This window comes from Humulus lupulus, chromosome 1 (assembly GCF_963169125.1).
Source record: "Humulus lupulus chromosome 1, drHumLupu1.1, whole genome shotgun sequence".
NCBI classification, from domain to species: domain Eukaryota; kingdom Viridiplantae; phylum Streptophyta; class Magnoliopsida; order Rosales; family Cannabaceae; genus Humulus; species Humulus lupulus.
In genome coordinates this window covers 129936538-129956029 of record NC_084793.1, presented here as the reverse complement: position 1 = coordinate 129956029, position 19492 = coordinate 129936538, and the positions used below count along the sequence as shown (strand labels likewise).

At 30.5% G+C, this 19492-nt stretch overlaps 1 protein-coding gene across 1 annotated transcript; it reads left to right on the top strand.

Moving 5' to 3' along the window:
• The first annotated feature begins 6002 nt into the window (after positions 1 to 6002).
• Positions 6003 to 7563, top strand: LOC133821873 (myosin-12-like). The gene is made up of 5 exons (XM_062254040.1): positions 6003 to 6170; positions 6543 to 6748; positions 6920 to 7039; positions 7185 to 7283; positions 7522 to 7563. Exons 1-5 carry the CDS (start codon positions 6029 to 6031, stop codon positions 7561 to 7563), a joined length of 609 nt encoding a protein of 202 aa, XP_062110024.1. The 5' UTR covers positions 6003 to 6028.
• The last annotated feature ends 11929 nt before the right edge of the window (positions 7564 to 19492 follow it).

Genomic DNA, 19492 nt, shown 5'->3' with positions numbered 1-19492 from the left:
GCCATGCATCCGGGTACCACAAAAATGTACCAAGACTTGAAGAAGTACTTTTGGTGGCCTGGGATGAAAAAGGAGACGGCAGAATATGTGGCACACTGCTTGACTTGTCAGTAGACAAAGGCCGAGCATCAATGGCCAGCCGGATTGTTACAACCCTTAGAAATTCCGGAATGGAAGTGGGAGATGGTCACTATGGACTTTGTCACAGGTCTACCAACCACTCCCAAGGGGCACGATGCCATTTGGGTTATCGTGGATAGGCTGACTAAGTCCGCTCATTTCTTGCCGATCAAGGTAACTTATGGCGCACATAAGTTAGTAGATATTTACATTGCAGAAATAATGAGACTGCATGGTGTACCCAACTCCATCGTATCAGATCGCGATGGACGTTTTACCTCAAAATTCTGGAATAGAATCCAAACGAGGTTGGGTACTAAACTGAAGTTTAGCACTTCTTTCCACCTACAAACAGACGATCAAAGTGAACGAACAATTCAGACACTAGAAGTTATGCTAAGAGCCTACGTGCTCGACTTTCAAGGGTCATGGAATGAGAAGCTTCCACTAATAGAGTTCGCTTACAATAATAGCTATCATGATTCCATCAAGATGGCTCCGTATGAGGCGTTGTATGGAAGGAAAGGTCGATCAACGATTCATTGGCACGAGACCGATGAAAGAAAGTTTCTCGGATCGGATGAGGTTGATCAGATTACAGAGGACATCCGACGGATAAGGAAACGCTTGCAAACTTCGGTTGATCGACAACGCAAATATGCTGATAGACGCAGGAGACCCCTGGTGTTTGAGGTTGGCGATAATGTGCTGCTGAAGGTAGCTCCGCTACGAGGGGCTATGCGATTCGGAAAGAAAGGAAAGCTTAGCCCAAGGTTCGTTGGACCTTTCGAAATCATAGAGAGGGTTTGGGAAGTAGCTTATCGTTTAGCTCTTCCGCCTGCCCTGTCTAAGATGCATGACGTGTTTCATGTATCCTTATTGAGAAAATACATGCGTGATCCCTCGCATGTAATCAGCTATGAGCAGCTGAGCATGGATCCTCAACTCGTCTATGAGGAAAAACCGGTTATGATACTAGACCGAAAGGAAAAAGTGTTGAGGAACAAGACGGTGCCATTGGTAAAGGTGCAGTGGTGTAACCATGGCATTAAAGAGGCAACCTGGGAAACAGAAGACAAGATGAGGGAGCTGTATCCTCATTTGTTTTAAGTTTCGAGGACGAAACCTTTATAAATTGTAGGTATTGTAACATCCTACGTTTTCCGGTACCTTTAAACGACTCGGGTCGGGATTTTTCCCCCGGGTTAAGAATATTATTTTAAATAATATTATATTTTGTTTGTAAGTATTCCATGAGTTATTGCTAGCCAAAATATGAATTTTGTGATTTTAAAAGTCAAGATAAGACTTTCGGTCCTGGACCGACACAAAAACCCTGATCGGGTAAAAATCTCGGAAAATAAAACGAAAAATCATGGCAATTATATTTTGGGCATAAAATACATTCATAAAAGTTAAAGTTTGGTAAAAAATAATAAACCTAAAAGAAAATGGAAATTTTAAGGCATTTTGTGGTAAATGCCTAATTTTGCCGAAATGGGGAATTTTATTCCTTGAATGGACCTTAGGTTAAATTTTATTATGTGATTAATTAAATTAAATGTGAGAGACATTTAATTTAATTAATTAATGTTAAGTTTGGTGATTAAAACTTAATAAGAGTGAAAAAGGTGTCAAAAGTCAATTTGGACTTTTCTTCTTATGAAACATTTATTAACCTTTATTAAAAAAAAAAATGAAATGATCATATATGGCAAAGGGTGGCCGGCCATGTGCTACTTTAGAGTGGTGTGAACCCAAATGTTATAAAGTTTAACTCCCATTTAATGAAGAAGTCAAGTGGGCAAGTGGGTAGAAAAGCACTTAAGTGCTTTGTGATATTTTGATGAGTTTTGTGAGCAATTCCCACACTAAGAACCGATCACTCTCCCTCTCTCATTCACTCATCTGATTTTTGAAGACCTCTCAAAGTGTTCTCTCCATTTTTCAAGCCCAAGAACACCAAGGAAACTTTGAGGCTAAGTCTTGGTCTAGGAAGTATTTTCCCTAAGGTAAACTTTCACTAATCTAGGTTTTTGTAAAGTTTTAAGCATAGAGTTTCAAATAGCTAATTGACTATGTTGTTGGGGGAATTTTGTTAGGGTTTTTGAAAGGTTTTGAAGGAGTCAAAGCTTATAGGAAGGTCCAAACCTTAAGCAAGAACACCAAAGAGGTAAAAAGTTTACTTTTGATGAGTTTGTTGTAGGGTTTTTAGTTTTAAGCATTATTTTGTATATCTAATGCTTAGAGTTTCTTGTTGATGATGTAATAAGGTTATGGAAGTTGTTTAATAATTTTTATGATGCATGTGTATTGATTTTTGAAAATGGGAACCAAAACCCCCAAGGGTTTTGTAGGATACCCTAAAACAAAACATGTTTTGAGCTGTGACTTCCAAGGGGTCAAGCAGCCACTGTATATTGGTTTTGTAAAATTTAATTGTACTGTGATGTTTTTGAGATTGAGTACATAAAATTGAGCTTTTGAAACACTAAAAAATGTTTAGAAATGAGTAAGTTATGCTATTTCAAAGTTTAGGTAAAAAAAAAAACTGTTTGTTTCGTATTCTTATTTTCGGAACCAAATTTGGACAGCCACTGTATAGGGCAAATGAACCCAGTTTTTTCTAAAATTTTGTGGACATATTGCTGGCATAACCTATTAGTCCACTGTAAAATTTGGTAAGAAAATATTAAACGGTTTGAAAGTTATTAACTGTCAAAGTTTGGAAAAAAATAAGAACTTGAAAATAAGGTCATTTTTACCTCATTGTTGGAAAATGATTTCACCAATAAAAAATGCTCATTTTGACCTAAGATTTTACAAAGACCTAAATGGCATAACAAAAATGGAATTGAGAAATTTTGGTAACAATTGAGTAAGTAAATTTCATGTTATGAACTAACGAAGTATGTAGTTAAAAATGTGAAAATTAGGTTTTTCACACTTAGTGTAAAAATGGGATTTTGGAACATAAGGTAAAAAGTAAAATTTTGCTTATTTCAAGATATAAATTGGTAAGTCTTGAAATCATATTTTCACTAAAATTATCCCTTTGAGTTTAAATGAATTATTTTTATTAAAGAGTTTTTATTCTTTCTAAAAATAAGAGATTTAATTTATTAATAGTTAATAAATTAAAAGAGGGTTTAAAACCCTATATTTTGAGAAAATAATTAAATAAATTATTTTCCTAGTAAGTAAAATTGATTAATTGCTTTTGGAAAATTAATTAGTCAAGATGAGAAATTTATAACGGCTTTCCTAATTAAGACAAATTAGGCAATTTTCTTAAAACGGTTTTTAGATATTAAAACCATAAGAAAAATAAAAGGAAAATTTAAAGAGTTTATTTTCTTTAAAAATAATTAAGGAATTTATTTGTATTTTCTGGATATAATACCGGCTAAAATCTTACATATTTTAACCGACTAGTCGAAAGTGCGGGTTAATAGCGATACCTTGAAAGAATAAGATTTTTAGCGGATTGTGGGAAATACCATTGTGATACCCGAGCCTAGGTATCGAGACCTTAGGATAGGTCTCCCCGAGACTTAGGGTTTAGTCTCGAATATTTTGTATGACTTTCCTTAATAGGTTTAAAACCAAATAAGGATTATAAATCCTTACAAATGACTTTTATTAAAATGACCAAACTGCCCAAAATAATAATAATGAATTATTAGTGCCATAATTAATCCGAGTATACTGTATGGATAACTACAGTATTGGCTAAGCGTAACTGGACTGAACGTTGGAGGGTGAAAACCTGCTGAGCGCTAAGGACTCCAAGTAAGTCAACTTATATTGTATGGCTGCAACATGAAATGATTATTGTCTTGTATGTTAGTATAGGGATACATGCATATATATAGGCTTTCATAGAAAGTTGCTTAGAGACGTTAGTCTAGTGAGTGCTGATTTAGAAAATATGAACGGTAGAAGTCCGTCATATCCTAGACGGTTGATCCCCGTCACACTGCTTGATTTTATTTATGTCCGGTTCATTACCGCGACGAGTGGCCATGAGATGAGGATAAGCTGGTTAAACCTAGGGGCGCCAAGATAAATGGGACCTAGGGGCCCTCATGCTTACTTAATCATTGGACGGTTAGAATCCGAGCAAGTGCTCTGATAAGTTATTCCCGGATAGCAGCCGTGAATATTGGCCATTCCGTGAGAGTGCCTAGAGATACTAGGGGTTGCCAAGATTGAGTGAGGCTGAACACCCTGGGGGCAGCTGCTCACCAGCACCACTGATTAACATAGAAGTCTCCGTAAAATCGTGTAAATTGGATTACACTCTTGAATAAGTAGCGATGCCCTAGGTAACACGATAGTTACCCTTGATGAGAATATTTATTGGCTAGATCTTAGTGTGGGGACTCGGTTCTCTTTTACAGATTAGCAATTATGTTGGAGGGCGCGTTACGCATGAATTGTTGGAAATTGTCGAGCGTTGGTCTCGAATTATGTTGTGATATAATATATCTGCTTGCTCTGGGATTTTCTGAGTGCAGGGATATAATTGTTGATAAGATATAGTTGTGATATAATATATCTGCTTGCTCTGGGATTTTCTGAGTGCAGGGATATAATTGTTGATAAGATATAGTTGTGATATAATATATCTGCTTGTTCTGGGATTTTTCTGAGTGCAGGATTTTATCTAGTTATGAATTAATTTAACAATGGTTATCAGGCATGACCATAAGTTTGCCAGGATGCTTTAGCATTCTTGAAATTGATTGTGTAGGGTCCCGGATGGGTCCGGAACCCTAATCCTATACATGCTTTGTTTGAAAGTTGATCTTACTAAGCGTTTTCGCTTACCTAGTTGTTTCATGTTGTAGGTAAGAACAAGGGCAAGGCAGAGCAGTGAGCGCTGGAGTCTTCCTTGCAAATGTACATGGGGACCGACCTTTTGGGAAGCCTTTTTATTTTTGGAAATGTTGTGTAATTTTCCTAAACTAGGCTCACTTTAATCTTTATAAAACATGTTTGTAACTAAATGTTAAGTATGGCCATACGACTTTTTAAAAAGTTTTTTTTTTCTATGGGTTTTTGAGACATTTTGTTAAATGAAAACATTTATATTTCCGCATTATGGAGTCTTGAAAATCCGGGTCGTTACAATAACTAATGAGAATACATGACAAACTTCTATATCTGTCTTTGTTCCTTGCTTTGATTTTGCATTTATGTGATAGATTGCAAAACCTTGTTATGTGCATAGAGGGAATCATATATTTTGAGAATGGTTTATTTATGGTTTTGCATTTTGAGAATGGGATTAGTCAATGAGTAATGATCTTGAAATTATTACCAGGTCGTTGAGCATGGTCTGGGACATCTGCCATTTACAGAAAAACAGGTGGTCACTCCAACTGGTAAGCTGACAGTCAAATGGAATTTTTTAGTTCTTTGTCCCTTTTCAGTTTTCAGTTTTCATTTTTAATGGGTTCCTTCAGCTTATATGTGAAAAATTACTTATCATATTGTAACTTTTCCTTTTTTCTTTTTTTATATATATAAGTTAATCAATTTATATAAGTTAAACTCATATATATATATTCGTTTTTTGGTGTGTTTTCGGATAAGAAAAAATATTTACATATAAGTTAAACTCATATATATATATAGAAATATGCTAACTCACTGCTTTATTCTCTGCAGATCAGATGAGAAGTCAGCATGTATAGCAATCTGCAACAGAATGGGATTAAAGGGATATCAGGTAAGTTTAGGCATTGAATTATTTTCATGATATGAAAATAAGTAGTCAATTTTCATGTTCCTTTTATTTATTCATTTTATTATATTGGTTTTCTTTTGTTTAGCGTTGTAAAGAATTTCATGTTGTGTGTGGTAGATTGGGAAAACAAAGGTATTTTTATGAGCTGGGCAGATGGCTGAACTAGATGCAAGGAGAACTGAAATCTTGGCTAATGCAGCAAGACGAATACAAAGACAAATCCGCACATATCTAACCAGAAAGGAATTTATTTCCCTAAAAAGAGCTACAATAAATATGCAGAAATATTGGAGAGGTACTCATTTTTACATTTCCTTCTCTCATATTCAGCTATACCATGCAGCTTTCATAGGGAAAATCTTTTAGTATCAATAGAGTAGGTAAAGTTAACAAGCGGTTAACAAGTGATTAACAAATCTAAAAACATCTGGAAGTTTGTTACCTGGTTTAGTAGCGCTTCTATGCAACCATATCATCAAAGAAAAATTGAATCAGTAAAGAATAGATCACACATTAACTGAAAGGCTATCCTATTTGTACTTTAAAAGATTTCCTTGGACATAATACAATTATTCATACCAATATAACCAGGAGGACCACATTAACTAGAAATATTGCCAATTCTCAGAGTTACTGTTTAAGATGTATTATTTTCCTCTGTTTACAGCCCAACTTGCACGAAAGCAGTATGAACAAATGAGAAGGGAAGCTGCTTCAATTCGCATACAGAAACACCAGCGTACCCATATGGCAAGAAAATTCTACACAAAACTACGGGCATCTGCAATTGTTATCCAGACTGGATTACGAGCAATGGCAGCTAGAAACGATTTCAGGCATAGGAGAAGAACCAAGGCTGCAACTTTGGTTCAGGTAATAATTTTCGTGCTGAGAGCTTGAAGGCTTATGGATTATGATATTATTTGTCAACAAATGCTACAAAATAAAAGAGAATTTGAGATCTTTCTAATAAAACTAATGCCATAAGGAATTATAATGGTCTTCATTCTTTACCTTTGAATTACAACTGCTCCTTCTTTACAGACAAGGTGGAGAAGACACCATGCTCTTTCTACTTATAAACATCAAAAGAAGGCCACTCTTGCACTTCAATGTCTTTGGAGATCAAAGGTTGCGAGGAAGGAACTTAGAAAGCTCAAAATGGTAAGATTGGCTAATTCTGGAGTCACTATATTTAGTAACACTCATTCCATTACTATGATTGAAATATTATATGTAATATAGCTCACTAGAGAAGGAAAAAAAAAAGATGCATTGCAAAAGAGATTGAAAAAATATTCTACCGCAGGCTGCAAGAGAAACAGGTGCACTCAAGGAAGCTAAGGACAAGTTGGAGAAGCGTGTTGAAGAGCTTTCATGGAGGCTAGAATTTGAAAAGCATTTGAGGGTAATATGCTCTCTTCCTACTAGTTTGACTAACATAAGCCTTAATTGAGGCTCAGCCAGGTTAAACGTTCCAAACTAATTTAATTGATTGCCTATAAAACATACCTTGAATTTGAATTTTCTTAAACATTTTTTGTCATATAGTTTTTAATTACCTCAAAATTAATGAAAATAATGGTTGGAGAATGACAAATCTATAATGAGACAATAATAAAGTTCCACCTACCTTTGTTTAATAGATTGATCTTGAAGAAGTTGAGGGGCAAGAAATTGAAAGTTGAAACAACCTTAAATCATGTTGCCAACAATAAAAACATAGGAGAAACTGTAATTGAAACCAGCTTTAATCATGTTTCCAACAGTAAAATCATAAAAGAAATCATATTAAACAGATTTAAAACTTGTTACACAACAGTGAACACTAAATTTGAACAACTGTGAAACTTGCCTGACACTAAATTTACTTCAGGCTTTCCTGAAAGAGTTTATAAATAAAATTAGCAAGTTAATTTGCTGAAAACAAGCATTCAGATTTAAAGTTTATAAATAATGTTTTATAAGTTTTTATAAAGCATTCTGTCAGCGAAGCTCTTCTTAGAAGGTACTAAAAACACAAAAGGCAAACCATAATAATAAAAAAATTGTTTCAGAAAATAATGCTTTTATGTTCAGAAGGTATATGCAGATATTAACAATTCATTAATGCTCTTTTTCTTTTTTAACTTGCTCATCAGCTTAAAAATGTTTTACATTGTTACAGGTATTGGGATATGATGTGAAGAATGTGAAAGCACTTTACCATAATTAATTGTTACATCATATAAGAGGGATCATAGAATATATATATTGATTGTTGTATGTTCATTTGATTTTGATCAGCAGTAGCAGTTTTATAAGCTTAGGACACACAAGTAATCCCTGGATTAAGGTACTGTATCAGCTTGCATATATTATGATTCTTGAACCATTTTTTCCCTACACTAAGTCAATGTTGTAGATTGATGGTCATGGAGATTAATTGTCATTGGAAGCCTACTTTTTTATGTTAAATTTCTAAAAAATTTACTATGAAATGTATTGTTATGAACTTATGGCGTATATTATGGTGGAAGTTCAGTACATTTTGAAGAGCTGTAACTAGTAGCCCATAATCTGGCTAAATGGGCAGGAAGAACAAGTGCCATGGAGAGCTGAACAATGAACATATCCCTACATGCATATTCCAAGACCACGAGGAGTTTGAGCAAGGTCAGTCTATGCCATTATCCATTTACATCTGGTGTGCTAGGGTCTTAAGTCTTTGTATTGTTGTTTATTTCTCTATTCTGTTAGCCTTTATATTATGTTAGTTTACTTTGTTTTTAGTGTAATTCCCAAGTTTAGGTCCTGGTGTAGTTTGTCTGTTCTAGTTCTTGTTGGCTGGTTCAGCTGTCTCTGTAATGTTATTAATCTATTTGGTTGCTATGTTTGACACAAGTCATAACAAAAAAAAAAGATATCTAAACTCTATGCAGGCCATTTGATAATTGAAAATTCGCTTCCATATGCAGGTAATTTATTCATTCATTTAAGGTTGAATATATAAGAGTTTTCTCCTAATTAATTGCTTATAAAGATATATTCTGATAGCATACTATCAGCATTATTACAAATGAGAAAATTAATAACTGATCACAGCTGTAAAATACGACTGTAATATCACCTAGAATCAATGATAATTTCAACATTAAGTAATAGCAAAGTTTTATGCAAAATGTATTGTGTAGAAATATTCTTGTCCTCTCTATTTTACATTTCTGAATTGCATTTCAAAATTTCTCTACATTTATTTTTCCTTCTTTGCATAATGGTTCTTAGATGGTTTTAAATTATTTCCTTTTCAAGGTTGGCGCTAATCATTTTTTAGGAGGGCATGATTTCTATTATTCCTCTTTAATGGGGAATGTCTATGCTGCCTAATTAAATGCTTATTTATTTATTTATAAATTTTAATTAGTCTATTTCATGGTTTTGCTTCTTAGCTGTTTTGAGGGCACATTGGTTTTTAAAGTCAGTCGATTCGGTGCCGGCTACTTTATTGGCTGCGATCAACACCCAAAATGCAAGTAAGTTCGGACCATTTTATACTGCCTGATAATATGTTGTCTTTGGCTTCTTTGTGTGCATAGGTTTCGGGGGACAACTTACTGTATTCAGCTAACTGTTCTGTATGCCATTAGTTGCTTGCTTTATGCTTGTGGTATGTATTCTCCAGTCACACGAAGAAGTTAGTTATTTAATAAGTTCTAATCTTCCAATTTTATCATATACTATATTGTGCAGTGACATAATATATCAAGTGACCGATTTCACACATGCATGGGCACACACTGACACCTATACTTGGATTGACTGATAAAATCTTATAATTTCGTTACTTCCAACATAGAAACCTAGAATTACAACTTTCATGCATTTTTAATTAATACAAGGCAATTTGGTTCTGTTTTTTTTATATAAAAGCCCTAGAATTACCACTTTAAGTAATTGCTGATGTGATTTCATTATTACACTCGAATATTACAGGTGTGTAGATGTGACTGGAGCTTACAATGCTCTAAAGACGGAGCTTAACATAAGCTTGACAGCAATAGGCCTTTTGTGGACTACAACTGGCTTTATTGCAAAGAGGATTACACATGGACCTGTGGAAGAAAGGGAAACAAGGGAAACAGGTATATGACAAGTGCACAATAAATGGACTCACAACAAAGACATGTGCACAAAGGATGATGAATTGAAGGATGGAACAAGTTTCATGCATGGTTTACTTTTGTGTATCTTGTAATTTTTTGTTTTTCATTTTTGAAGTAAAAAATGTTCAAGATTATAAAACTTTATTATGTTATGCTTTCAAACTTAAGTTAGAACTAAGATCTCATGAAATAGACACATTCAGAGTTTGAATTAGTTATTTTTAATGTAATACTTATGGTTTATCAATCTATTAAGAATTATATTTTATGATTAATTTTGATTTTTTTTTTATCAAAATACAATAATGAAAATCTTTTAATTAAAAAAAAACTTATAAGTACCATTATCACAATAAAAAACCTTAATATGTTATGATTTAGAAACATATTATAAGCGTAAAAAATCATTATGGTTTATATAATATAACAAATTAAAAATGTTATCAAAATAATCAAATGTAACAGTTGAAAAGTGTTATGAAAAAAGTACAAGATTAAATTTCAAATTTATAACCAAAAACTCTATCTAAATGTTATTATTTCAATATTATAGCACCTAAAAATGTGTTATTGAATAGTTTAAGATAACACCGAACATAATATTCAAAAAATGTTATAGAAAAGACTGGACTTTTAATAACAGGGGCTATGTTAGCATTTTCAGAAGTGCTATCAATAGTCCCGGTTAGCAGTTTTTAAGTGTTATGAATACTGTTTTTTCTTGTAGTGTTATATCAAATCCCTGAAAAAATACATAATCATTTATCATGGTAATGTTCCCCTTGACTCCATTACCACAATCGATACAAGGACAACGAATTCTTTGTGGATCACTACAATTCTTTAGACAAAACTCTAAAAAATTGTTGAATCCATCTTGAAATTGTGGTGTTTCTCTCCTCTCATGCATCCATGATTTATCAATAATAATAACAATATTAAATTCCTAATTAGTTATAAAAAAACTTATATAAGTTGCAAAAACAATTCAATCATGTAAAGAGTTATACTCTATGCATGATAACTTTAGGCATTATATTAGGTTCTAGTCTTATAAAATTAAAAAAAAAAATGGCTGAGTTTCCTTTGTTTATATAACATACCGTAATTTCATAATTACCTATAAAATCAATACAAACAAACACAATAGTGAAGCATAGATGAATCCATCATTATTAGGTTCCAGTCTTATAAAATTTTTAAAAAATTCGGTAGAGTTTCCTCTGTTTTTATAGCATATCATAATTTCATATTTACCTATAAAATCAATACAAACAAACACAATAATCAAGAATAGATGAATCCATCATTATTAGATTCTAGTCTTATAAATTTTTTTAAAAATTCAGCAGAGTATCCTCTATTTCTATAGCATAATTACCTATAAAAGCAACACAAACAAACACAATAATCAAGCATAAGTGAATCCATCCTTATATCACCGTAACACACAAAATTCCCAAAGCCTACTTCACTAATTTTCAAACATAACTTTCACTAAATCCAATATACATGATTCATTTAACCTTATCTTTATACATAAATCTTGTAATAATATAAATAAAATTAAAAAATTACTAACATTCAATATTACTCTTCAATTCATCCGAAATGAACAACAAAGTCTCCACTCAATCGATGACCCTACTAAAACATTACTTACATAATTAATTATCAAACCACTAAATAAATAAAAAAATAAATCAAACTAGTTATAGAAACGAATGAACAACACTTTGATCATCATCAAGTTATTTATTTTTTCAAATATTTCAAATGGAAATTCACCTTGTCACAATTTCTAAAATTTACTAATATACATATATGGAAGACTTCTCAATGGTTACTACTCATAGATGGTTACTATCAATTATGATGATTTGATAACATAGTGACTTGGTATAGCAAGTCACCAACAAGTGATTTTGTTTTCTACATTAATTTCGAATTTAGTTATTTTTCTTTTGCCATAATTAATGTTGTATCCAACCAATGAGAGACACTAGCTATATTTAAAAATTGACATGTATTTGAAAAATGAAATGTTGACAATATTATATTTTCATAATAAATACACTTTTTTCATCAGGTAAACCTTCCAAAAATTTGAAAAATCAAAATTTATTTTTAGAAATATTAATTAATAACTATAAATATAGACCATTGATCTTAATCTAATGGTTAATATTAAGTAACTATCCATAGGTAGTAACCATTAAGAGTGCACCCATACATTTATATATATTTATAATCAAACAAATTTTTATCACAATATATAAAATAACAAAATAAACAAATGATTAGAAAAATTCACAAAATATTACTAAATCTAATTATAAAATTTGGAATAATATAAAATAAATAACTCTAACAAATTTTGTAGGATCAAACATATTAATTGATGATTGAAATAGCTTCTATCACAATTTTGAAACTCAAACACCTATACGCATTCAACACAAAATATGAGAACAAAAAAATTGAAAAAAAAAACATAGAAAATATAATATTATCATCAAAACAATGATTTAGTAATCCATACCTGTTTTGAAGCTCAAAAACACCTTATAATGATAAAAATTCGGTCAAAATTTGGCAAGAAACACCAAAAACCCATGAGAAATAATACCCACGGCCAAATGTATTTTTTTCCTCTAAAAAACAAAAATAGAAGGATTTCTAGGCTATATTTCAGTTTATAATGAAGGAAAGTTGTAAGAAATGATGAAAAAAAAAGTTTATTCAAGAAAATAGTTGTGCCGTACGGTTGGTGTCAATGGAGCTTTCAGTTTGCACAGAGGGAAGAGAAGAAATTATGAGTCGTGAGGGTGGAAGAAAGGGTTTTAAAACCCTTCTACTATGGTTTTTAGATAAGAACTTCGCTTCTTATCTAAAAACAGCAATAGTAGGGATTTAAGAGTAGTGGGGCACGCGTGACTGTGCACTTTTTACTGAAGTTTTATGTAAAACCTGAAGTAGAAAGCCTACTTTCCACTCCAGTTCTTACATAAAAATCACAGTAGAAAGTGCCCAAAAACTAGTAAGGGACGCATTTGGCTGGACCCCTTTTTTACATCCTTATTATCTACAAACCGAGGTCATGGGCCTGTGTAACCAAACGTGACATTCTTTCTATTGAATTTTTAACTTTGTCTTTAAGAAAGTGAAGTATTATCCATTTTTTTTTAGCAAAAAGGCTCTTACTTCAGTTTTTTCGTATACTAAGTGTAAAAACTGAAGTAAAAACTAATATTTCTAGTAGTGTGTTGCTGTCCCCCTCGTAGAGAGGTTCATCACTCCTTCCCCATGAATGTTTATATAATATCGAGGATCATCAACATATTCAGTAGTACACATATATTATTATAACATGTAATGCAATGATATTAAAAAAAAACGATATATACATATAAATATAAATGAATAAGGCATATCTATTGTCTATATTCGAATAATAAAAATGTTCTAACAGATGGAAAAGACTCTAACTTATATTAATTTATTAGTAAGTAAACCTATATGTGTCTAATATATTTGAGGCTTGTGGATCTAGGACAGTGATCAAAATACATATATATAAATGAATAAGACAAATCTATTGGCTATATTCGAATAATATCTTATCGCTAGGGATGACTTATTAGCAACCAGCCAGTTATATGCTGCTAATGTTCTGATTTGAATATGTCAGACTAATTAAAAATTTACCACATAAAGAAAAGCCAATATTTTCATAAGAAAAATGAACTGTTGTTTACGTTTGGAATAATTGGCCCTTTTTCACTATTATTAATTAGGGAAAAATATTTTTAAAAAATAAAATAACTTAATAAATAATAATTTTTTTCTTCAAATTAATTGGTAATCATTCCAAAACATTCCCCTATAATCATCAAACAGAGTGGTCTTGCAAAATGAACACATGTTGCATCAGCAAACTGAGTGGTGTTGCCTACTTCGCACAACTCAATTAATACTATGGGATGAAACTCGAATGACACAAAAACAACATATAGAAGCATTAGACAAAATGTTACGTGACATCATTGATTCGGATGTTACATTCAGCAGAAAAGTAGTTGCTTCTTACTGTAGGTGGGGATTTTAGACAGGTTTTACCTGTGGTTCACAAAGAAACGAGAGAAGAGCAAGTTCATTCATCATTGATTCGGATGTTACATTCGACAGAAAAGTAGTTGCTTCTTACTGTAGATGGGGATTTTAGACAGGTTTTACCTGTGGTTCACAAAGAAACGAGAGAAGAGCAAGTTCATTCCAGCTTAGTTTATTTATATTTATGGCCTACCTTAACCAAGTTTTGATTAATTGAAAACATGCTAGCAAGATTGGATCCTGCATTCTTAGATTACGTGTCAGAAGTTGGAAATGGAATGCCACCAAACACAGTCGATGAAATGATACAAATACTAAATGAAAATGTATTACACCCAGATTTCGAGCATGAAGGATTATGATCCCGAAATCTAGGCTCGTTAGGTGTAAGCTCGAAATATGCACAGTCCCCATATGATCCTCTAATCAGACATTTTCGCTGTAAATAACAATCTCGTGAGCTCGTGCAGTATGTAGCCTCAAAGATGCTTCGAGCTTATGAGGTAAGCTCGCAATAGAAAAGTGTTCAACACTTGTATATATTTCCTGATGTATCTCTTGTCCTTAGACAAGATGATCCGAGCTCGAGAGGCATAAGCTTGAATATGTTGATTCCATCAATAACTTGTTGGGAGCAAAGGCGAAGCAAGAATGACGAGCTCGTGATTGACAAATAATCTCGAGGGCATAATAAACCCAATATCTAAGCTAGTCGGTTACGTGTGAATGTATTTATTGTTATAAAATTCCTATGTTTAAGGGATATGATGTAATTAGTTATCCAATCCCACATTCTAATGGATATTATCATACACGTAAAAGATAATGCATTACATGACATTATATCATTTGATTCACATAATATCTTCCCGAAATATGTGGGAAAGAATTTTGAAACCTTCTTTATAAATAGAGAAGGAAACTCCATTTGTAAGGACGAAATTTGGAGATCTTGAGAGAATACTCTGGGCAACTATTCTCTGAAAGTTTCCAGGAAACTCCAAAGAACTAATAATATAGACTCGTGGACTAGGCAGATTTTTAACTGCTAAACCACATAAAAAGATCCTGTTGTCATCTTCTTATTTCATTTCCTTTGATATATTCTTGTTCTTATTTAATTGCTCTGCTTTTTAAGTTGACGAAAAACGGCGTCAACAAAATGCTTTGTTCCGGATATGGATGACAACCTTTCTTTAAACCATTTGATTGAAGATGTTTTCCCTAACATTCAAGAATATTCTGAAAAATATTTCAAGTATGATGAATCGAGCCACAATAATACTGAAGAATGATTTTGTAGATGAAATAAACACATTGTTAATTCATAGATTCCCTAGTGAAGAACAACTATTATAGTTTTGATGAGACAATAGATTCATCTTAACAATCAGTGATGGAAGATTTCTTAAATAACCTAACCCCAAATGGACTCCCCCACATGAATTGTTACTTAAGAAAAAATGTCCAATCATGCTTCGTAAAAACATTAATCCTTTAGAAGGCCTATGTAATGGAACGCGCTTAATTTGTCGAGCTTTCGATCAAAATATCATAGATGCAGAAATTGCAGTGGGATATTATACCAGAAGAAGAGTGTTCATTCCTAGGATCTCATTCTTACCAGATGTTGATGAAAACAACGACTTCCCATTCAAACGAGCCCAATTCCCTATAAGATTAAGTTTCGAAATGACTATAAATAAGTTACAAGGGCAGACAATGGATTATGTTGGGATTTATTTGCCTCAACAAGTTTTTTCACACGGTCAATTATATGTGACTTTATCAAGGAGAAAACAACATCTACAGTGAGAATTCTAATACGATCAATGTCCATCGAACAACGTGGAAAAAACTTCACTAAAAACATTGTATTATCAGAATTACTTTGTCAAGATTAAATCAATATTTGGCATGTATCTACGTTTTCTTACATAGTTTCAATTATTCTTCTATTATTTTAAATTTAAGTTTCAACATTATTAAATCATTTAATCATATATAATCCACCAAAGTTCTAGAATTTCATTAATTTAAATTAACACTAAATAATTGTAAAGATCCACACTTCATGCATCTTAAGAAGGTAGCTTAAAGTATTTCTTCACATAATAGGACAACAACATTCCTTATTAAATTATGTTATACATTTATCAACTTCTAATATATATTATAGAATTTACTTATTTAAAAAATACTACTATATAAAAATATTTTCAAATTAATTTTCTAAATATTACATCATTTAAAAAAAACATAAAATATGACACACATTTGTCTTTTCTTTCTCCTCATCTCCTTTTAATTTATCACCCCTCTTAAAATTAAAAAAATTGAAAAATTTCTTTCCACACACCTTCCTAATTTTTATTTGCAACAAAATTACCTTTTTATATAAAAAAATTGAAAAAAATAGAATCTTCCTATACCATGATTTATTAAAACAATAAAAAAAAACATCTCTTTATTAAAAAAAATCAATTACAAAAATTAATTTCTATAAACATAAAATAAGGCAATTCTATTGGCACAACTTTTTTTTTTCTTTTTCCTCATCTCCTTTTTCATTATCCCCCTCCTAAAATTAAAAAAATTGAAAAAATGTCTTTCCACACACCTTCCTAGTTTTTATTTGCTACAAAATTACCTTTTTATATTAAACATTTTTGAAAAAAAAAGAATCTTTCTATACCATGATTTATTAAAACAATAAAAAAAATGCAATATATCTCTTTATTAAAAAAAAATCATTTGCAAAATGTAATTAACATAAAATAAGAAAAATATAATTTTAATATTAAAAAAAAAAATCTTATCTCACAAGAAAAAAAGATAGTAAATTACAATATGTTTTACTTTCATGTTTTTAATAAACAAAAATTAAAATATATAATTTTGTAACATTTTTAATATTTTTTTGTACTTATTATTTAAGTTAATGTGTTGAAGTGTTTGAAAAGAAATATAATTCTTTTTTAAATAACTAACAATATTTGTGTAAATTTTAAAAGATATATTTAGAAAGTCGTGCGTTAAAAAATGATATAATTTAATTTGTGTGTAACAGATAGGCAATTATAGTATTTTATATCCCAAGTTAAAAAATTAGCATTAAATTCTTTAAAGTGGTATCAACAAACCAACAATTATATAAATAAATATTCATAACCCTACTTCAAAATTAATATTACAGTCTTAATGATTTGTTGGAGAAACACCATTAATTTTTTATAGGGTTTGAGTATTGGCACCAATTTTTTTCTCTTTACACATCTTTTAATTAATTAAGGGATCTCATTAATTAATTGTTAACGAATATATTATTGGACAAATTGACTTATATATGCTCATCAAATAATAAAATTTATTTTTAATTATATCTCTAAAATATTTAATATATTATTTATATTTATTAATAAGTTTATTATTTTTAATAAAAAAATTACATATTTTAATTATTTTGAAGCATGAAAATTGAAAATTTTGATTTTACTAATAATATATATTTTTAATTTTAACTTATTTAATTTATATTTTGTTTTTATTTTGAGTTAAACAGTAAAATTAGAAATTGTAATCAATTTTTTTATTCTTTAAAATATTATATGTTGAAAATAATTTACAAGCGTAAAAATAATTTAATTTTTAAAATGATAAATTATTAAGGTGAAAAAAATATATTTTCTAATAGGAAATTTTGTGTTTAAAATATTTTAGGAGGTGTACGAAAAGAGTTTTTAAAAAATTTATGAGAGGTTTGAATAAAAAAGGGTGTATGGAGAAAAAAGGGGTGTAGATAGAAGTGATCTCTTTTATTACAAGGTTTATATTATTAAAAATTGAAAATTGTGATAAAGTTTTTTCTTCTTTAAAATATTGTTTGTCTTTTAGTTAAAAGTGTCAAAAATATTATAATTTTTTAAATAATAAATTATTAAGGTGAAAAAAATAAAAATAAATTATTTACTAAGGAACGATTTTGTATTTAAAATATTGGAAAGTGTACGAAAGAAATTTTAAAAAAAATTATGAGAGGTTTATATGATTACAAAATATATCAGGGTGCCCTAAGTTATGAGAGATTCTATAAAAAAAAATATTATTTTAAAAAAAATATTATATAGAAATTGATAATTTTGAAAATTTTGAGGCCTCTATATATGTAAGAAAAATGACATATTTTTTTAAATTTTGAGGCCTTATTGTGTGGGACCCTAGATATAGGTTTGACTTAACAGAATTTTCATTAATTGATTCCACTTCAGAAATTTTTAATTTTAATTTTGAATAAAAAAAATACTAAACTTGTCATTTTTGGCACACAAAAATGATTCATATATATATTTAAAAATATTATAATATTAATAAATTTTTTTGGAGGTTTTTACCCATTAATTTTATTTTAGGAAATTTTCTTTGAATATTTGATTTTAGGACCATTTTTTTCTTAAATTAATTTGATTTCAGCGTGTTTCAGTGATAGCATTTGAAACAATATTTTAATCCCTTAAGTAAAATATATGCATTCATATCAGCTTACTTTCATTTTCATGATGAAGTTAGCGTAAAATACATCAGTCCGACATTCTCTATTTTCTTTAATAATAATAATAATAATAATAATATCTATAGCTGGTCGACATTCATAAATTAAAAGGAGATTCAACCACCTACGTACTAGTCACCAAAAAAAAAACGTTTGTTAATAAAGTGAGAGGATATAAATCATGAAAATCAGAAAAGTTACAGATTGTGATTCATGAGTAACTAGATTCTGGTATCCCTGACTTGAGGTTGGGTAACTTGTTTTGTAAAAAATAGATATTAATAAGTTGTGGAATTAATATAAAATAAGAACACAAACGGTAAAATGTAAGTATGAAGCCACCCCATTCGCCGCTCTTATTCAAAATTTTCTTTTCATCAAAACAATCTCACCAGACATAGCTACATATATATATATAAATAAATGAAGAATCTAACACTTTTTATTTTTTCTTTTTCATCTGTTTTATCCATATTTTTTTAATAGTTCATATATACATATTTTGTGAGCAAAAAGTTATTTAATCATAATATTCAATGAAAATTCCATAATTGGATAAATTCATAGCTAAACCTTCGTTACAAAAATATACATAGTTTTTTCTTTGTTTGTATTTTCTGTTAATATATATATATTTAAGAGTAAAACCGGGTTCTAATCAAAAAGTAATATTTAAGCAAAAACTAAAAATTTTAAAAACACACCTCACAAAATAGAAAGATAAAGATATACTTATTTAAAGTGACATGCATAAAAGAAGAGTAAGTAAACTACTAAATCTTACAAAGGCGGCTCCTCTCTTAAAGACCAACC